Consider the following 22,892-nt stretch of genomic DNA (forward strand, 5'->3'; position numbering starts at 1 on the left):
ACCTCATAAATGTTAAGTTATTATCTTTATTATTACATGGAGAAGTAGAGGAAAGTTATTGCTCAATTTCATTTATTTCTCTTCCAATGTTGGTAGACCCTCAGTTTATTCCACTTGTCTTCTTTTTTTGGACTGACTTACATATGACCTTACTTTTGGAAGCCCTATGAAGAAGAGCCAGGAAGCCTTTGGTAGCCAAATGTCAACGTGTTTGGCTGACTTGAAGAGTAGAAGGCTCCCTCAGAGTAATTCCTCAGAAAATTAAGAAATAATTCAGTTTGAAGCTAGTTCATTACTGCATACAAACATTATAATACTGTCCTCAAAAAAATTAATACAAATGAAACATTTTTACTTCCTCTTTTCCTTTTAAATGATTTATGGTCACTTTCAAAATCATTCTGTATTACAAGTATACCACAGAGACTAGTGTTTTGGCCATTTTGAGAATTTTCACAGTGAAAGTGAAAGTGAAGTCACTCAGTCGTGTCCGACTCTTTGTGACCCCCTGGACTGTAGCCTGCCAGGCTCCTCAGTCCATGGAATTTTCCAGGCAAGAGTACTGGAGTGGGTTGCCATTTCCTTCTCCAGGGGATCTTCCCAACCCAGGGATCAAACCCGCGTCTCCCGCACTGCAGGCAGACGCTTTACCGTCTGAGCCAGTATTTAATATATTAGATGACTCATATTCAAACAATAAAAATGTTTGCTATTTTCCAATATTTTCACTTTTCTTCTTTAGTGGGTTTTGGCAACACATGCTAGAGAACAGGTATCATTTTGTATTTTGAATATTTTATTTGAAATATTTAGCACTTGTAATATTAATACATCTCTCCACTGAATTTTATTTTTGTTAATAAACAAAAATTTACATCAAAAATAAAATTAAAAAATCAAAGCAGTGATATTTACAATATTAAACATAAGCCAGATGTGGAACCATGCTTTTCCAGATTAAACATTTACTGAGTTGGCATAAAAAGACTTTCTTCCTCATTCATCCAAGTTAAGTTTTGTTTGAATGGATTCTAATTTCTTATTCCTTTACCCTTTTCACCATCTTTCTGTTGCTTTGTTTACCTAATCGTGGTTTTTTCTTACCACTGCTTTCCACAGTTCTGCACAGCTGCTTCCCAGATGAGCTAAATAGTTCATTTTCATCTTTATACAAGTGTAAACTATGGGTTAATCCTATATGGCTTTAATAGACACAGTGACTAAAATCTCTTCATGACAGTTCCTATACATATGTATATACACATATACATACATATATATACATATACATACATACATATATATATATATACACATATATATACATTTTCTGCAAGTATTCAAGTAAACTTGACTATAGAAAACCATGAAACATCCTTATCTGGTTCTGCATCCTTCAAATCTTATATATTCTTTGAAAACTAGTGGAAACAAGGCCCTGATTTACAAAGAACATAAAGTATGCATTTGAAAAATTTTTAAAAAGACCTCCCCAGCAAGTTGAGAAAGTTTCTAATATTGTTCCTTCCTACTAAAGGTTGATTAACCAATTTCTACTGAGTATTTTACCCAATGCCTTTAAAGTGGCTACAATCAACATGAGCTGAAAAACCAAAGCAATAATTTTCTCTCCTTCCCTTTCTTTTCTGTGTTCATTTCTGCACTTTCTTGACAGTACATCACAGACAAAGGACTTAAGCACACAGCATACTTCCCACTTTAAAACCCCAAAGGTCTGACATGCAGACCTCTATTCAGGTGGATGATAATGGGTAGAACTATGGGAATTAATAAGAAGGCATGTTGGCATTCCCAGTGTTCCCAGTGATTTGCCTTTTCATGTTGGACTTGTTTATTGCTTTCCTTATTTGAAGGTAAGAGAGGGAAATGAGAGGTTGAATTCTGGGTTCTGACTAAAGAAGTTAAACCATTTAAAGTGCCATTATTCCATCTCATTAAATTTTGGGTTGGAACTGCATGCACATGTTCCTGGATTGTAAGGTGTGTTCATAAATCAGAATGACACAGCTTGAGGGCTTATCTGATTCACGGTCTGAAAAAATGATTATGTAAAAAATAAGTAAAAATAAAATATAAATGTTGATATAAAGTAAACATGATGAGAGTTAAAGGAATAAAAATGTTGGTAAGGGGTTTTTAGACCTATGTCATCAACAAGTTAACTTCCCTTCTTTTTGCCTTTACAAATTTATGTGTGATGGAACATAAATGACAGAATATTAATGTGTTAATAAGTCTTTACAATATTTGTGTGTACATGAGAGTTTGAATATATACATTGTCCTGCTGTTTCCATAGCTAAATAATATGTAATTGAGCTAATGTGGGACAGTCAGGAAATCAAAGAATTACGTTAATCATTCCTGAATTCCAGTGCTCAGGCAAACTGCAATTGGGTTTTCCTTCTCAACTGAGTATGCTTAGGACTATATGGGAAACTGGTATGTTTCTGGATCTTCTTATAGAAATAGACAAAGTTAAAGCATAATTGTATCTGGATTTTGGTTTCATTCTTTGCATTTGTTTATGAATACAAATTGAGAAGCCATCAAAGTAAACTGAATCATTTAGTTCTTTTAAAATGACCATTTTTACTCCTAAAAGTAGGGGTAGGGAAAATTAAAAAAATAAATAACACACAGATTGTTCCCTTGACCACAAAATCCTTTTATGTCTGTAACATTGCCTTATATATTGAGGTTCTCCTATGTTGGTGCATACATATGTACAACTATTATATTGTTTTCTTGGATTGATCTTTGCACCATTATGTAGTGTTTGTCTTTTGTAACAGAATTTAATTTGAAGCCTATTTTATCTGATATAAATATATCAGTTCTGGCTTTATTTTTATTTCCCTTTGTGTGGAATATCTTTTCCATCCCCTTGCTTTCAGTCTGTATGTGTCTCTAGATCTGAATTGAGTCTCTTATAAGCAGCAAATCTATGGGTCTTGTTTCTGTATTCATTCAGTCTTTGTCTTTTGGTTGGAGTATTTAGTCCACTTACATTTAAGGTAATAATGGTTATGTCTGTCCTATGGTCATTTTGTTAATTGTTTTGGATTTGTTTTTGTAGGGTTTTTTCCTCCTTTTTTTGTTCTCCTCTCTTGTGATGTGATGACTAAATTTAGTCTTATGTTTGGGTTCCTTTTTCATATATCTATTATAGATTTTTGTTTTGTGCTTATCATGAGATTTTTGTATAGGAATCTATATTTATTCATGTGTGTTTTAAGTTGCTGATCTCTTAATTTCAAGTGTATTTTAGATATCTTGCATCTGTAGTCTCCTCACCTCACAATTACTGTTTCTGGCTTTATATTTTCCATCTAATTGTTTTGAGTATCCCTTAGCTGCTTATTGTGAATACAAACGATTTTACCTTTTTTTTGTCTTTTAACCTCCCCATTAGCTTTGTCTGTGGACGATTTCCTACCTTTATTGTATGTTGCCTTTATCAGTGAGTTTTCCATTTTATAATTTCCTTGTTTCTAGTTGTGGCTTTTTCTTCTGCCTGAGAAGATCCTTTAGATCCTTTAAATTTGTTGTAAAGCTAGTTTGGTAGTGCTGAATTCTTTCAGCTTTTGCTTATTTGTACAGCTTTTGATTTTACAGCCATCAAATTTAATGAATACCTAGCTGGGTAGAATATTCTTGGTTGTAGACTTTTCTCCTTTATCACTCTAAGTACATATCATGCCACTTCCTTCTGACCTACAGAGTTTCTAATGGAAATCAACTGATAGCCTTATGGGAGTTCCCTTGTAGGCTATTTGTTACTTTTCTCTTGTTATTTTTAATATTCTCTTTATCTTTAATTTTTGCATTTTGATTATAATGCATCATGGTATATTCCTCTCTGGGTTAATACTATATGAGAGACTCTCTGTGTTTCTTGTACTTAGGTGAGTGTTTCCTTTCCCAGGTTAAGGACGTTTTCAGGTCTTATATCTTCAAATATTTTCTCAGGCCCTTTCTCTTTTCTCTTTCTGGGACTTCTGTAATGTGAATATTAGCATGTTTGATGTTGTCCTAGAGATTTTTTAAACTGTCCTCGTTCCTTTTCATTGTTTTTGCTTTTCTCTGTTTGATAGCAGTGACTTTCATTACATTGTCTTCCAGGTCACTGATCTGTTCATCTGCTTCATTTAGTCTACTATTGACTCCTTGTAGTGTATTTTTCATTTCAGTTATTATATTCTGTAATTCTGTTTGGTGGTTCTTTATATTTTATAATTATTTGTTAAAAACTTCTAATTTCTCATTCTCTGCATCTATTCCCATCACTTTTTTAACATGGTTTTTTAAGTCCTAGCTACAACAACTAGAGAAGAAAAATAAATAAATAAAAGGAATCCAAATTGAAAAAAAAAAAGTAAAACTGTCACTGTTTGTTATGCAAAACCAGCTTTCCTTCAGGCAGCCCTGATTTCTAGCATTAAAGAAGGAGGTAGAGGCATCCTCTGGACCAGTGGTTCTTAAAGTGTAGTCCGTGGACTAAGTAGCATCAGCATTACTTGAGGATTTGCTAGTAATACAAATTCTCAGGTCCTACTTCAATTTTACTAAGTTAAAAACTTTGGGAGTAGGACCCAGAAATCTTGTTTTAACAAGTACTCTATGTGATTAAGGTGTATGCTAAAGTTTAAAACCCAAGATTAGATCATCTTTATCAGAAAATCCAGTGTTTGAACTGCCATCGAGAAAGCTGACATTTCAGATCCCATAGCTTCTGTTTCCCCTGCTTCTATCTTTGTTTTCTCCACAGTTTCCTCTAAATTCTATAGATAGCATGACTGTGTAAAAATTTAATCCACATCACTACTGTTACATCTATCCTTTTGTGCTTATGCAAGTCATTAGTTGACTTTCCCTCATGGCTCAGCAATAAAGAATCCACCTGCCAATGCAGGAGACACAGTTTTGATCCCTGGGTTGGGAAGCTACTCTGGAGAGAGAAATGGCAACCCACTCCAGTTTTCTTGCCTGGGAAATCCCATGGTCAGAGGAGTTTGGTGGGCTATAGTCCATGGGATTGCAAAAGAGTCAGACACAACTTAGTAACTAAACAACAACAAAGTCATTAATCCTCTTCTCATCTGTGAGATTTACACTTAAGCATACATCCTTAGATATTTAGGTTTTCAGTCATTACCAGATTTATAGTGTTCCCTAAGTTATGAAGATTGGACTTTTGAACAGAATCTACCCAGAATGTATTGATGTGTATGTATTCAAATAGGATTAGATTTTGCTTGCTATTCTAGAGAGCAAGACGTGTTCCCTGAAATGTGTTATCTTACTTTTTTGATTCCATGATGGTCACAGCTATGTTGTCTTAAGGAAGATGATCATAGTGTGTTCCTATTTATTTAATTAGCCCAAATGAAATGGTCACCATATACCTGAGGAAGGGAACTTTCAGGACACTGGAGACATTTATTTGATGTCATTATGTTTCTTCTTGCTACATACAACAAAATTAATTTTTCAATAGAAATAATGGGTTTGGCATTTTGTGAGGTGACCTAGGAAATGGATGGATAGTTTCTTTAGGAAAATGGTTCTGAGCTCCAAGTGATAAACAAGTGCAGTTTTGGTGCACAGTTTATCTGCATATTGGAAATTGTTTATAATTTCTGATAGCTCTACAGTATAACTTTTTAAAAGTATTTTTGAAGTTTTTATTGAATTTGTTACAATACTGTTTCTGTTTTATGTTTTGATTTTTTTGGCCATGAGACATGTGGCATCTTACCTCCCTGACCAGGGATTGAACTCACACCCTCTTGCACTGAAAGGCAAAGGCTTAAATACTGCCAAGGAAGTCCTTCTACATATAATTTTAACTCTATTTGATTTCTGTTATAACAAATACTGTCTTTGCTTCTACTTTAGAAAAATTTTTAAAAAGATCTCTGTATATCAAGGTTAACTTGCTACTAATAGTCTTTCTTTTAACCAATGTAGATTTTTGAATAGGAAATAGGCACATATATAAATGTTCATACTAGTTTAGTTACTATAAAATTTTCCCAAGGGAAATAAAATATATCTTTCCACAATAAATAGTTAATCATTTTTCATTAACATAGGGGTCAGACTGAGCATCACTAACAACAGGACAACTTGACATTAAGTGCCTTCTCATATGATGCAATACATAGTCCTCACCAATAGAGAATTCCTACTGAAAAAATATTTGTACTTAATACGATCAAGCTTTTAGAATTATCTCCCATCCCAGTTTAAAGAAAATACAGAGATGAGAGAAACAAATAAAATACTACAAAGAAACAATCAGACAAGTCCAGAATGCAGAATAATATAAAAGGCAACTGGCCTTATCTCTTTAAAAAAACAATGTTGTGATATATATACACATACACACACACACATATCTTGTTGGAAACTGAGGAAGAAGGTGCTATCTTAGCATAAACGAGAGTCAAGATACATAAGCAATGCAATTTTTGTACATCATCTGAATGATAGTTTACAAAACCAGTTACAAAACAGATTTTGAAATAATTAGGAAAATTTGAATATGAGCTGGATATTAGATGATAGTGGGAAATACTTATTAATTTTCTTAAATTGATAATGGTAATGCTATAAAGGAGAAAGTTTTCATTCTTAGGAGATGAATGGTGAAAAAATATTAAGGGATTAAATCTGTAAGCTACTTTAAAATGGCATGCACACACACATACCAATGTACTAAGAAGAGTTAAAGCGTATTTGGAAAAACGTTAACAGTTGTTTAGTTTAGGTTGTGAGTATACTGGCATTTATTGTACTTTTCTTCCAACGTTTCAAATTTTTTAAAAAAATTTTATAATAAAAGCTGGAAGAGTTACACAATTTGAATATACTTAATATCACTGGAGACTACACTTAAAATGATTAAAATGGTAAATTTTATGCTATATATATTTTACCAATATTTTTAAATATTGGAAAAAATCTTGTATAAAGAATAACACTGTCATAACCACAGTAATTCCAGTTGAGCTATTTCAAATCCTGAAAGATGATGCTGTGAAAGTGCTGCACTCAACATGCCAGCAAATTTGGAAAACTCAGCAGTGGCCACAGGACTGGAAAAGGTCAGTTTTCATTCCAATCCCAAAGAAAGGCAATGCCAAAGAAGGCTCAAACTACCGCACAATTGCACTCATCTCACACGCTAGTAAAATAATGCTCAAAATTCTCCAAGCCAGGCTTTAGCAATATGTGAACCATGAACTTCCTGATGTTCAAGCTGGTTTTAGAAAAGGCAGAGGAATCAGAGATCAAATTGCAAACATCCGCTGGATCATGGATAAAGCAAAAGAGTTCCAGAAAAACATCTATTTCTGCTTTACTGACTATGCCAAAGCCTTTGACTGTGTGGATCACAACAAACTGTGGAAAATTCTGAAAGAGATGGGAATACCAGACCACCTGATCTGCCTCTTGAGAAACCTATATGCAGGTCAGGAAGCAACAGTTAGAACTGGACATGGAACAACAGACTGGTTCCAAATAGGAAAAGGAGTCCATCAAGGCTGTATATTGTCACCCTATTTATTTAACTTATATGCAGAGTACATCATGAGAAACGCTAGACTGGAAGAAGCACAAGCTGGAATCAAGATTGCTGGGAGAAATATCAATAACCTCAGATATGCAGATGACACCACCCTTATGGCAGAAAGTGAAGAGGAACTCAAAAGCCTCTTGATGAAAGTGAAAGAGGAGAGTGAAAAAGTTGGCTTAAAGCTCAACATTCAGAAAATGAAGATCGTGGCATCTGGTCCCATCACTTCATGGGAAATAGAAGGAAAAACAGTGGGAACAGTGTCAGACTTTATTTTTTTGGGCTCCAAAATCACTGCAGATGGTGACTGCAGCCATGAAATTAAAAGACGCTTACTCCTTGGAAGGAAAGTTATGACCAACCTACATAGCATATTCAAAAGCAGAGACATTACTTTGCCAACAAAGTTTCGTCTAGTCAAGGCTATGGTTTTTCCTGTGGTCGTGTATGGATGTGAGAGTTGGACTCTGAAGAAGGCTGAGCCCTGAAGAATTGATGCTTTTGAACTGTGGTGTTGGAGGAGAGTCTTGAGAGTCCCTTGGACTACAAGGAGATCCAACCAGTCCATTCTGAAGGAGATCAGCCCTGGGATTTCTTTGGAAGGAATGATGCTAAAGCTGAAACTCCAGTACTTTGGCCACCTCATGGGAAGAGTTGACTCATTGGAAAAGACTCTGATGCTGGGAGGGATTGGGGACAGGAGGAGAAGGGGACAACAGAGGATGAGATGGCTGGATGGCATCACTGACTCGATGGACGTGAGTCTGGGTGAACTCCGGGAGTTGGTGATGGACAGGGAGGCCTGGTGTGCTGTGATTCATGGGGTCGCAAAGAGTCGGACACGACTGAGTCTGAACTGAACTGAACTGAACCACAGTAATGTTGTCAATAAACTAGAGGTTATCTCAGATCTTTAATTATTCACTTAAGGTTTACCCAGATACATAAGCTTCTGGGTAAACCTTAAGTGAATAATTAAATGTACTCAGGGGAGTACATTCTAAACAATTAAATATAATTTAATTGTACATTCTAAACAATTAAATATTCTAAATAATTAAATGTACTCAGGGTAGTACATTCTAAATAATTAAATATACTACCAGATAATTGTTCTGGGGTTCTGACTTTTTAAAAAAGCAATGAGCCAAACAGCCTGGATAAAATTCTACCATATAATGATGCAGACAAATATTTCAGTAGAAATTTGGTAGGAGCTGTTCTAGTATATTTGGGTTTTATAGACCAACAGGAGGAGGTCCATCTTTCAGATCTCCCTTCTCCACCCTTGTGTCTCCCATGAGAGAGAATACTAAATGTTTACCTTAGGAATAGGAAAAAAATTCAAATGAGTTAATTATTGGAAAATTAAATTTATTTTTAAAAGAATTCCAAGTAAATATTACAAAAATTATGTAAGCCACAGTTCAGAGGATATGAATAGATTCTAAAAGTATCCTGGGATATAACTGAGGTTCAACACGTCAGGGCCAATTTTTCCCTAAAGATTTTTAGGCTGAAGCCACAATTAAAGGCCACTTTTAGTTCTGTCCAGAGCTCTTCCACACACAAAGCTGTGGGACACTGTAATTTTTACTCACACAGACTGAAAATAAAGGCCTGGTTAAGTACAAAGGGTTGTTTTCTGCCAAGCTCAATGAAAGGAGGAAGTGGCAAGGGTGGGTACAGGATGGCTGAAATTCCCCAGTCTTAACCGTAGATAGCAGGATTGTTTAAAGCTCTGAAAAACAACCTCAAATTAGGTCTTGTCAAGTCAGATACACATCTGCAAAGAAATATATGGCCTGACAATTGCTAGTATATGGATATGAGACCAAAGAGAAAAATATCTTTTTGTGACAAAATCCTAAATTAGAATCATATAGCATTGATTAAACAAAAAACATGGCATCTGGAGTTCCACGGGTCTCTATTTGGTCCTGGCTTGTGAGTTCATTATCTATGTGTAATTTTGGTTAAGCCAATTAATACCACTATGATGCATGTTCTTTGAGGTTAAAATGTAAAAAATATTCCTAACTCATAAGGTTGTTGTTCAGTTCAGTTCAGTCGCTCAGTCGTGTCCTACTCTTTGAGACCCCATGAATTGCAGCATGCCAGGCCTCCCTGTCCATCACCAACTCCCAGAGTTCACCCAGACTCACGTCCATCGAGTCAGTGATGCCATCCAGCCATCTCATCCTCTGTCGTCCCCTTCTCCTCCTGCCCCCAATCCCTCCCAGCATCACAGTCTTTTCCAGTGAGTCAACTCTTCGCATGAGGTGGCCAAAGTACTGTAAGGTGTAAGTGAAATGACATATATAAATCATTTAGCATAGAGCATTATGCATGGTAAGTGCTTGGTTAATTTTTATCAGCAATACAGTCATCTTAGACTGACTCAGCCTAGTCCCAGTGCTATGGGACAACCTGAGAGAGCCCAAGGACTGAAGTTAAACCCACCCAAAGGGATTGAGCAAAGGAGTCATAACTGGACTAATCCTGTCTGACTCTTTGTGACACAGGCCAGAATACTGGAGTGGGTAGCTTTTCTCTTCTCCAGGGGATCTTCTCAACCCTGGGACTGAACCCAGGTCTCCCGCATTGCAGGTGGATTCTTTACCAGCTGAGCCACAAGGGAAGCCCTTGAAAACATTAGGTGGTAATTCAGACTGGAGGTCACAAACTCCAATGTCTAGAAGAATCTCATAGGTGTTATAAATGAGTGACTTAAGGATGACAGTGTAGATGCCAGTAAGTATGAGTGGTCATGGAGTAAAAGTGAATATTAGTCACTCAGTTGTGTCCAGCGTTTTGCAACCCCATGGACTATAGCCTTCCAGGCTCCTCTGTCCATGGAATTCTCCAGGGAGTGGGTGACCATTCCCTTCTCCAGGGAATCTTCCTGACCCAGGGATCAAACCCAGGTCTCCTGCATTGGAGGCAGATTATTTTTATTTATGGTCTGAGCCACCACCAAGTCTCTGTCAATGTGGTGAGAACATACCCCATCTTAAGTAGCAGCTGCTTTTTGATTCATGGCTGGGATGAGAGCATGCAGGCTCAGTGTGGGAAGACCTTATCAGTTTTTAGAGAATCAGCAACTCAGAAATATTTTATGTGTTGACCCAACTTTTAAATATATTGTGCAGGCCCAAATAAAACATGTCTGCAGCCAGATGCTACTAACTGGTGATTTCTGGCCTATGACTTCTTATTAATGTAGCACATCTACCTAACACCAGTACTGGTCCTAATGATCTGGATGGGAGTGAATCTCTGGGCTGGGGAGCAGTAGACCAGACCAGTGCTATGTGTATGTATGCGTATGTTGTTGTTGTTGAGCAGCTAAGTCATGTCTGACTCTTTCTGTGACCCCATAGACTGTAACCAACCAGGCTCCTCTGTCCACCATGGTATTTTAAGGGCAAAAATACTGGAACGAGTTGCCATTTCCTTCTCCAGGGTATCTTCCTGACCCAGGGATTGAACCCGCATCTTCTATTCGGCAGGTGGATTCTTTATATATGTGTGTGTGTGAAAGTGAAAGTGAAATGGTTAGTCACTCAGTGGTGTCCAACTCTTTGTGACCCCATGTACTGTAGGTATCCCACCAGGCTCTTCTGTCTATGGGATTCCCCAGGCAAGAACACTGGAGTGGGTAGCTATTTCTTTCTCCAGGGGATCCTCCCAACCCAGGGATTGAACCTAGGCCTCCAGCATTGCAGGCAGATTCTTTACCATCTGACCCACTGGGACATGTGTGTATATATATATATATACATACACACACACACACACACACACGCACATATAATGTGAGCCACAACACAAGGAGGCATGTGTGTCATTTTGAATTTTCTAGTAGCCATACTGAAAAAGGTAAAAAGATAGGTGAAAATAGTTTTAAATATATTTCATTAACACAATACATCCAGCATATCACTATTTTAACATATAATAAATGTAGATTTATGGTGAGATACTTTATATTTTTATAACATCTTCAAAATCAGGTGTGTATTTTACCCTTGTAGCACATCTAAATTCAGGGCTAGTCAGTGTGATTAAAGTGAAAGTACTCAATACTTGTATATGAATAGTGGTGACTCTACTGTAGAGCACAGGTCTAGACTATGCTTCTCAAACTTAAACATGCATATTGAAATGCAGAAAGGGAAATGTGAAAGTGTTAGTTGCTCAGTCATGTCTTTACTCTCCAACACTATGGACTGTAGCCCTCCAGGCTCCTTTGTCCACAGGATTCACAGGCAAGAACACTGGAGTGGGTAGCCGTTCCCTTCTCCAGGGGATCTTCCTGATCCAGGGATGGAACCTGGGTTTCCTGCATTGCAGGCAGATTCTGTACCATCTGAGACACCGTGGGGGGATCATATTAAAATGCCAGTTCTGCTTTGCTGGTTGGTACAGAGCCTGAGATACTTCACTTCTTCCTGGCTCTCAGGTGATGTCACTGCTCCTTGTCCATGGACCACACAGTTTCAATACCTAGGAGCTGGGTATTTGTGGCAGGTCTCCCTCAATCAGTATTTTTACTCCCAAAGCATTTCTTCCCCTTCCAAATTCAGTGAATATTTGTTGAAGAGGCTAAAATGATGTTCTAATGGCAAGTCACCATATTCAGATGTGGGACAATATTAATAATTTCAAAATAAACACTATTTTACAGATCACTTGCAGAAGCACTGAATCATTTACTCCTTTTGTTTTAAACTTGAGAACTTGCCAACGTGTTACCAGATGCTTTCATGAGAATGAGCTTAAGCACAGGATAAGCACAACTTTATAATTCTAACTTCAGAGATTTGGCACGTTTAACATTTTAATAAAACAGACAATGGGACTGCAAGGGAAATTTGACAATAATACCTCTCAAAGCTTTAGTATACAGGGGCATTCCTTGGTCAAGGGTATGAATATTTCATGGACTCTCTAAAAAGAAACACAAAAAGAGAACATTTTAATTTCCTCATGACAATTCTATTTGAGGCATGAGTAGAGCTCGACAGGAGACATTACATCTTTGTTCAACAATACATAAATATGGAAATTTAAACAGCTCAATGTGGGGGGTGGGGGGCAGAATATAACTCAAGGATTCTACATAGTGCATTGTCTTCAAGACACAAACACTTTTACACCCAGAAGAGAGTTCTGGAAGTGAACAGTGAATTCCTAAGAACTTGTTCTCACTTACCACTGTTTGACTTGTGAACTTTAGCAAATGATTTATCTTCTTTTATCCTCTCTTGGATGTTGAGAATAATGCTTGTTGAGCTTATTTCACAAAGTTGTTGTAGGGCAGTGTAAAGGAACTTGGTAAACTGTAGCATGGCATTTGTTTATAGGTTGTTCACAGTCACGCCCAGAGGAAGGGACTGAATCGAAAACACATGATCAAGATGAAGTCTGAGCTGACAAGATCATCAAGTTCTCAGCCCTTTCTACTGCTGCAATTCATAATAGTTGCAGCTGTCTGCTGATATTTATGTTTTCCTCAGTAAAAGTGCAAGACAGGATTCTAATAAAATAGCATGTCAAAAGATAAATAGAAAGGAACCTTTGGAAAGTTTTAATTTTAAAGTCTTTGTTTTAGTTCTGAATCAAACTGACCATGGAACTATGGATACCAAAGATAATTTTTCCCTAGCAACAACTGTTTAAGTCATTTACTGGCATGAGATCTCTTGAGTGAAAAAATCTGAAGTCTGGTTCTGACAGATGGCTTAAACTCAATGTGGTAAAAGTTGTAAAGTGCAGTCTTTGTAATATAGTTAATTTTGCTTGAAAGGTCAGAAATTATCTGGCACCAAGGAGAAAAAAAAAAAAAAAACCCAAGATGATAAAACCCTATAATTGAGAAATTTACAAAATATTATGAAAAGACATTAGTTCAGTTCAGTTCAGTTCATTCTCTCAGTTGTGTCCGACTCTTTGCGACCCCATGAATTGAAGCACGCCAGGCCTCCTTGTCCATCACCAACTCCCGGAGTTCACTCAGACTCACGTCCGTCGAGTCAGTGATGCCATCCAGCCATCTCATCCTCTGTCATCCCCTTCTCCTCTTGTCCCCAATCCCTCCTAGCATCAGAGTCTTTTCCAGTGAGTCAACTCTTCGCATGAGGTGGCCAAAGTACTGGAGTTTCAGCTTTAGCATCATTCCTTCCAAAGAAATCCCAGGGCTGATCTCCTTCAGAATGGACTGGTTGGATCTCCTTGCAGTCCAAGGGACTCTCAAGAGTCTTCTCCAACACCACAGTTCAAAAGCATCAATTTTTTGGCGCTCAGCCTTCTTCAGAGTCCAACTCTCACATCCATACATGACCACTGGAAAAACCATAGCCTTGACTAGACGGAAATTTGTTGGCAAAGTAATGTCTCTGCTTTTGAATATGCTATCTAGGTTGGTCATAACTTTCCTTCCAAGGAGTAAGCGTCTTTTAATTTCACGGCTGCAGTCACCATCTGCAGTGATTTTGGAGCCCCCCAAAATAAAGTCTGACATTGTTTCCACTGTTTCCCCATCTATTTTCCCATGAAGTGATGGGACCGGATGCCATGATCTTAGTTTTCTAGAGGACATAAATAAGTGTAAATAAATAACTGAAAGACCTAATGTCATCAAGATGCCAATCAACGATACATTTAAGCATAACATGAAAGCAATTGCAATCAAAATTACACCATTTTTTGTGTGTAGACATTAAAGTTTGACTAAGATTTATATGAGAGAGTAAAGGGCAAGCATAGACTAGATATTCCTGAAAAAGAAAAACCAGATGAAGAAATTGCCTTTTTTATATCAAGAATTATTATGAACATTCAACAAATGAGTAAGATTCTATTATTTTAAGTAAAGGCCAATAACACAAAAGAGTGAGCCCAGGAGCAACCTATCACATGCAGAATCAACTTTTGAAACAAATTGTATTGTGTATGTGGGGGAAAAGATAGTGGACTTTTCAATAAATATTGCTAGGGCAAATTATTAGTAATACAGAAAACAAAAAGTGGACTCTTCACAGGGCACTGAGCTGAGTTCCCTGTGCTATACAGCAGGTTCCCGCTAGCTATCTATTTTACACATGATCACCTTGCTTATTTAACTTATATGCAGAGTACATCATGTGAAATGCTGGGCTGGATGAATTCCAAGCTGGAATCAAGATTGCTGGGAGAAATATCAATAACCTCAGATATGCAGATTATTCTACCCTAATGGCAGAAAGCAAAGAGGAGCTAAAGAGCCTCTTGATGAGGGTGAAAAGAGGAGAGTGAAAAAGCTGGCATAAAACTCAACATTCAAAAATGAAGATCATGGCATCTGGTCCCATCATGTCATGGCAAATCGATGGGGAAAAAAATGGAAACAGTGACAGAATTTATTTTCTTGGGCTCCAAAATCACTGTGGATGGTGACTGTAGCCATGAAAGTAAAAGATGCTTGCTTCTTGGAAGAAAAGCTATGACAAATCCAGGCAGCATATTAAAAAGCAAGAGGCATCACTTTGCTGACAAAGGTACATATATTCAAAGCTACGGTCTTTCCAGTAGTCATGTACAGATGTAAGAGTTGGACCATAAAGAAGGCTGAGCACCCAAGAATTGATAGTCTTTGAACTGTTGTTCTAGAGAAGACTCTTAAGAGTCCCTTGGAGAGCAAGGAGGTCACACCAGTCAATCCTAAAGGAAATCAACCCTGAATATTTATTAGAAGGACTGATGCTGAAACTGAAACTCCAATACTTTGGCCACTTGATGTGAAGAGACAACTCATTGGAAAAGACCCTGATGCTGGGAAAGATTGTAGGCAGGAGGAGAAGGAGAAGACAGAGGGTGAAATGATTGGATGGCATCACTGACCCAATAGACATGAGTTTGAGCAAACTCTGGGAGATAGTGAAGGACAGGGAAGCCTGGCATGCTGCGGGTCATGGGGTCACAAACAGTCAGACACGATTTAGTGACTGAACAAAAGGTGTGTATATGTCAATTCTAATCTTCCATTTCCCCTCCTGTTCCAAAGGCCGTTCTCTAGAAGGGTGGTATAGGAGGGTGGGAGGGAGGTCTAAGAGAGAGGGGATATATATACACATAGAGTTGATTCATTTTGCTCTACAGCAGAAACTAACACAATATTGTAAAGCAATTATATTTCAATTAAAAAAAATAGACCCTTACCAACCACCATATACAGCACTAAATTCTGGTAGGTTAAAGATATAAGCCTTTGACTGTGTGGATCACAATAAACTGGAAAATTCTGAAAGAAATGGGAATACCAGACCACCTAACTTGCCTCTTGAGAAACCTATATGCAGGTCAGGAAGCAACAGTTAGAACTGGACATGGAACAACAGACTGGTTCCAAATAGGAAAAGGAGTCCATCAAGGCTGTATATTGTCACCCTGCTTATTTAACTTATATGCAGAGTACATCATGAGAAACGCTGGGCTGGAAGAAACACAAACTGGAATCAAGATTGCCAGGAGAAATATCAATAACCTCAGATATGCAGATGACACCACCCTTATGGCAGAAAGTGAAGAGGAACTAAAAAGCCTCTTGATGAAAGTGAAAGTGGAGAGTGAAAAAGTTGGCTTAAAGCTCAACATTCAGGAAACGAAGATCATGGCATCCAGTCCCGCCACTTCATGGGAAATAGATGGGGAAACAGTGGAAACAGTGTCAGACTTTATTTTTGGGGCTCCAAAATCACTGCAGATGGTGATTGCAGCCATGAAATTAAAAGACACTTAATCCTTGGAAGGAAAGTTATGACCAGCCTAGATAGCATATTCAAAAGCAGAGATATTACTTTGCCAACAAAGGTCTGTCTAGTCAAGGCTATGGTTTTTCCTGTGGTCATGTATGGATGTGAGAGTTGGACTGTGAAGAAAGCTGAGCGCTGAAGAATTGATGCTTTTGAACTGTGGTGTTAGAGAAGAGTCTTAAGACTCCCTTGGACTACAAGGAGATCCAACCAGTCCATCCTAAAGGAAATCAGTCCTGAATATTCATTGGAAGGACTGATGCTGAAGCTGAAACTCCAATACTTTGGCGTTTCAAAGAACTGACTCATTGGAAAAGACCCTGATGCTGGGAAAAATTACAGGCAGGAGGAGAAGGGGACAACAGAGTGTGAAATGGTTGGATGGCATCACCAATGCAATGGACATGAGTTTGAGTAAGCACCATGAGTTGGTGATGGAGAAGGACGACTGTCATGCTGTAGTCCGTGGGGTCACAAAGAGTCGGACATGACTGAGTGACTGAACTGAACTGTGATATTCAGAAGGTTCTCAAGTGAGTAGCAGGATAATTGGGTCTTAAATAAAGAGATCTATTCTACTTTCAAAGACAACTCTACTCCAGAAAAGTGATCAAATCACCCACATGGTATGAAAGAAGTCAAGAATGAACTCTGGTGATTACCATCATGCGTGAAATAAATAAGGCGAGGATTCAATGAGGGATTCTGATATAAAATGTTAGAGTATTTGAATAGATTTGAGAAGAAAGAATTAATCAGCATACTGATTCAGCAACAGTAATCAAATGATGTAGAGAAGTTAAATAAGATGAGATCTGAAAATAGCACATAGAAGTTTGAAATTGGCAGTCAGTCATAATTTTCACAGGAGCTGTTTCATCTGAATAATAGTGGCAGAGGGCTAATAACAGTGGGTTATCACCTCCATGAGAAGTGAGAATTGAAGATACTTGTTATTTTGAAGAGTTTAGCTGGAAACTATAAGAGAGAGGTAGGTCAACAGTTGGAATTCAAAAAGGATTTCTTTAATATAGAAAAAGCTTCAGCATGTCTAGAGGTGAGATAAAGGAGCCAGCTGATAGCATCAGTATGAGAAAGCATGAAAAAAAGAGAATAATAGATGAAGCATGGCTTCACTGGAAAGAGGGGTGAAAGGTAAAAAAAAAAAAAAAAAACAAGTTGAATAAATTAGCTCTAACCAAGTCACGGAGTTCTTTTTTTTCTGCATCTGGGAAAATGTGGTGAGAATAAATGCATGTATTTCACTTAATAAAAATGAACTATTGATTTTTTTTTAAAGAAAGAAACAATTTTCTTCCTTGGTGTTCCAGTAGTTAAGAATGCGCCTTGCAATGCAGAAAATGTGGGTTCAGTTCTTGGTCAGGGAACTAAGAGCCCACAAGCTGTGGAGCAACTAAGCCCATGTGCCACTACTAGTGAGCCCACATGCTACAACGATAGTCTGTGGGCTGCAAACAAAAGAGCCACATGACACAGTGACGATCCTGCATGCTTCAGTGAAGACCCGATGCAGCCAAATAAATGAATAGGTTAAAAAATAAAAGCAAGTACAAGTACTTGTGGTCAGGCATTTTATTTCAGACATGTCTCCAGAAAACGCTGAGTCACTCTTAGGGCACACATTCCCCCATGGTTCTCCGGAAATCCTAAGCCTTGCTGTGTGGGGGAAATGTGCACAAGTTTGCAGCGGACTGAATGTCCGAGAGGTTGGCTGAGGGAAAGGCGGCGGGGCGGTGTTCTGAGAGTTAGGGATGGACGTGTTTTGCACATAGATGGTGAGCCCAGGAGCCAGTAGCGGCCAGAATGGAACGGTGACTGAGAATAATCAGAAGAACACTCTGAGGGGTGCACCTGCTCATGAGGAAGCTGATTTGCGTTGAGAGAGAGCCAGATTAGGCCGTGGTTTCTCTGTTTAGACCCAATGTTCTCTCTGAAATGTGAGGCAAATCATATATGGAGAGGAGTCAGGGTCAGAGTCGAGAACAATGGTTTTGAGTAAGTGATGAAGCTTCAGATTATTGGGGGCGGTGGGGAGAAGGATGAAGTTAAGAACTGAGAAAAAACATACAGATGTATGGCTGAGGGCCACATACGGCCTGGCTGAATCTGGAGACCATAAATTATTGGTAGCAGCCATCCACACCTTTCTGAAATATCCCAAAATTTCCTTCAACATTTCCCAGGGATCTTGCAGACAAGAGGATGACTGGCTCAATCAACCTGAGGGTTAGCAGGATAGATACCATCAAAGCACAAGAAAGTCATGGGCAGCAGGGATTAGTGCAAGAGGTAAATTAAATGATTTTGCTCTGCATCAAGGTGGGATAGGGAAAGGAGTGTGTCTGTGGAATGGTGATGGGTTAGGAAGTCTAGAGGACAGCAAGTAGGATGGCCGAGATGTCAGAGGAAGGGTTGTTACAAGTGTCGAAACATAATCTGGATACAGCAGTGAAGAGATAAAGCAGAATGCTGCTAGGACTATTGTGTTCTAGCATAAGTGATAGGTGTAGAATAAAAGTTTAGCTTGAGAGCTACTCAGAAGGTGGGAGAGGGATCGGGATCTGTACATGGATTGACTTTGTTGAGTAGATCCTATGTTATGGATTGAGGGCATCGGAATAAAGCGTAGGGCTTAGTAAAAACAACCATGAGTAGAAGAAATATCCAAAGAGGCCAGTGGTGAAAACAAAGGAGTGTGAGCTATTCAGAGGCCTGGACTTTGGTTGGTGACAAAAAAAAAAAAAGTGAGAGGAAAATGTATTCCCTGGACTGCTCTTGAGGTTCTAGACAGGCAAAGTCCCAAGTGGTGCAAGATCCTTGTGAGATTAGCAATTTTTAGATTCTACTTATCATTTAAAAATGTCACTGAGAATTTGCTTATCTCATCTCTGAAGAGTTCCCTTCATTGGCCTGTTAGTGGAAAATATGCATCTATGTTCAGTCCCCATTTTAAAATTTACTTACTTTTTTATTCCAACCACTCTTACTACATTCCTATTATACATACATTGGAGTTCCAGAATATAAATAACCTTTATCTTTACTCTTGAGAAGCTTGTTCTCTTATTGAAGGTGTGAGAAATGTGTTACACTTTACCTCATATCTGTGGGTCTTGGAAGAAGTCGTTTCTTTCCACTAAAGTAGACTTCGAAATCTTCAGTCTTCAGCCTGTGGGCATAATCGATGTATCCTGACACCTCCTGCCCATGAGAATTTTTGTCACGAATAAAAATCACGGACTAGTAACACAGAAAAACAGAGAATGGAGAGAGAGTAAGTGAATGAAAGTCATTTGAGTAAATTTTACATGATAAAATCTACAGTTATTGAGTGATACGTGTGTTACAGCTTATTCTAAGGCTTCACGTTTCATCCTTACAATGAGCCTATAGGTATTATTACTTTCTCCTGACAGTGAAGAAATTCATGAAAAGTTAACTAAATATGCGTATAATGTTCATTTACAGCAATTCAGGGCTTCCCTTTTGGCTCAGACAGTAGAGAATCTGCCTGCAATGGGGAGCCAGGTTTGATCCCTGGGTTGGGAAGATTCCATGGAGAAGGGCGTGGCTACCCACTCCATTATTCTTGACTGGAGATTTCACAGAAAGAGGAGCTTGGAAAGCTATGTCCATGGGATTGCAAAGAGTTGGACATGACTGAGCAACTAACACTAATTAACTTACAGTAATTGTATATAACAGTTTCAGTAAATTACTCCAGAAGTATTCCTAAGGACAGACATTATTTTAAGTGTTTGTAATACATTATTTTCAGTTTTGTAATACATTTATTAATTTAATATATTAATTTATTCCTAATGACAGACATTATTTTAAGTGTTTGTAATGTCTTTTTCCAACCCTATTGTCTTTTCTTTGTCATCATTTTGTTAATTTAAAAACTGAGAAACAAAGAAGTTGAGTTCCTTATACAGCTAGTAAGTTGAAAAACTCAGATTAAACCCAGGCTCATGTGTCTGTCCTTCTGATTAGAAGAAAAGAATCACTACATTCTTTTTCCATTTGAGCACCTATATATTTTCTGTTACAAGAATAGAAATGGGCTCTCTCCTCTTTATTATAACAGTCAAAAATTGAAATCTCTTTACAAAATTAATTCCATAGGTCAAAAATGTACAGAAAGTACATATTTCTCCTTTATCTTAATTCCTTCACGAATATCATTGCATGGCTACAACATGTTAGACATTGTTGAATGTGCCACGGATACAGTGATAAACAGAACAGTAAAGCTGTGATCTCTTGGAACTTATGTTGAGGTAAGCAGAAGTAGACAATAGGCATGAAAAGAAAACAACACTTACAGTGAGTGATAAGTGTCATAAAGAAAATAAAGAAGATGATTGGCTAGAGAAGTTCATAGAGTTAAAGGCCACTTTAGGTAGAGTGATCAGACAAGACCTTGAGAAGATCTTTATGCCAAGACTTGAAGGCTGAGAAGAGGTAAGCCATGTAGAGATGTAGCATGCTGCTGCTGCTGCTAAGTCACTTCAGTCGTGTCTGACTCTGTGCGACCCCATAGACAGCAGCCCACCAGGCTCCCCCGTCCCTGGGATTCTCCAGGCAAGAACACTGGAGTGGGTTGCCATTTCTTTCTCCAGTGCATGAAAGTGAAAAGTGAAAGTGAAGTCGCTTAGTCGTGTCTGACCCTCAGCAACCCCATGGACTGCAGCCTACCAGGCTCCTCTGTCCATGGGATTTTCCAGGCAGGAGAACTGGAGTGGGGTGCCACTGCTTTCTCCAAAGATCTAGCATGCTGCTGCTGCTGCTGCTAAGTCGCTTCAGTCATGTCCGACTCTGTGTGACCCCATAGACGGCAGCCCACCAGGCTCCCCCGTCCCTGGGATTCTCCAGGCAAGAACACTGGAGTGGGTTGCCATTTCTTTCTCCAGCGCATGAAAGTGAAAAGTGAAAGTGAAGTCGCTTACTCGTGTCTGACCCTCAGCGACTCCATGGACTGCAGCCTACCAGGCTCCTCTGTCCATGGGATTTTCCAGGCAGGAGTACTGGAGTGGGGTGCCATGATCTAGCATAGGAGCCTATAAATCAAGGGGAACAGTTGATAGAAAGACCCTAAAGTGGGAACAAGATAATGGAAATGGAAGAAGTGTAGTCTTTTCTCTGTCAAGCCAAAGCACATGGATCTCAAGTTCTATGGTGGGGGCGGGGGGTGGGGAGGAAAAAAAACAAAACAAAACTCTAACTGTAATTGGAAAAGCTCATAATGTATTCATTTCCAAATCTAGATCAAAGTGTAGAGTTTCATGGTGAAGTTCTATATTTGGGGGAATCTGTAAACAAGATTTCCTTTTCCTCTTGAGCAATTACTGGATGGTTACTTGTTGGGTCTTTGTATAGTCAATTATAGGGAGCACTTACAGGGGTTACCTTAGATAGCAGAGTTTCCAAAAGGGTGAAGTTAGAAAATTGAAATAATTCTTTTCCCTGCTACACTTATGAAAATATATTGTTAACAACATGCCAACTTAAAAATGGAAGAACAGAGATATAATTTACAATTATTTGTTACTCTGCTGACGTTCTGTCTTTCAGCCTACTCTGGTATGGCATTGGGTGCTGAGAATACTGTGCTAAGAAGAATCCTGAGGCCCTTTCTTAGCACAAGAGGAAGGAATATTGTGCTGGATTAGTGATGTTTCCCTCAGAAATGACTGGATGAACAAACATTCATTACTATTCCTGTGGTCAAATTAGAGTCAATCCTTAGTCCTTCTCATTACCCCTACATAACTCTCAGTTAAATTTATGTAGATTTCTCCACGCTTTTAGTTACTTAGCTTTTACTTTATACAACACAAAATCCAAAGGGTTGGTAACTCAAAGAGACCCTGAAACTCTCACACTACTAAAGCAATAACTAGTGTTGCTATCCCAACTTAAATGAGGCCATGGGCTATTAATATTTCATATGCTGTTTGAAAGGTACTTAAAATCTTTATTCCATCATGGCTGTTCCTGATGTTAGCAAGTCATGCAGGGACATGGAGATGGAAAAAGGCCCAGAATAAGTCCTCTACTTTCAAAATGGAACTCTATTAAAAATAACAACAACAAAAAGCTCTTCTGTTTCTCTCTGTTTTTGTCTCTGTCTTTCAAAATGAGAGATTCTGTTATTAGCAATTATTAGCTAATTATTATCAATAATTAGCAATTATTCAATTGCTAAGTTGTGTCTGACTCTTTGTAACCCATGGACTGCAGCACACCAGGATTCCCTGTCCTTCACTGTCTCCCAGACTTTGCTCAAGCTCGGGTCCATTGAGTTGGTGATGCCATTCAATCATATCATCCTCTGCTGCCCACTTCTCCTCCTGCCCTCAATCTTTCCCAGCATCAGGGTCTTTTCCAGTGAGTCAGCTCTTCACATCAGGTGGTCAAAGTATTGGAGCTTCAGATTCAGCATCAATCCTTCCAATGAATATTCAG

The 22,892-nt window shown here is 38.4% G+C and overlaps 1 protein-coding gene across 6 annotated transcripts in view; it reads right to left on the bottom strand.

Annotated features, from left to right (window-relative positions):
- Positions 1-22,892, bottom strand: part of CFAP299 (cilia and flagella associated protein 299) — a 717,854-nt gene that overhangs the window by 96,400 nt on the left and 598,562 nt on the right. For all 6 annotated transcript variants that reach the window (XM_086407554.1, XM_086407557.1, XM_086407553.1 and 3 more), the window contains exon 4: positions 19,519-19,661. In XM_086407554.1, the coding sequence (XP_086263680.1) occupies positions 19,519-19,661 (143 nt within the window). The remainder of the gene's footprint in view (positions 1-19,518; positions 19,662-22,892) is intronic.

This window comes from Bos grunniens, chromosome 6, assembly GCF_055505025.1.
Source record: "Bos grunniens cultivar Pamir isolate PY7600 chromosome 6, Bosgru_T2T1.0, whole genome shotgun sequence".
NCBI lineage: Eukaryota > Metazoa > Chordata > Mammalia > Artiodactyla > Bovidae > Bos > Bos grunniens.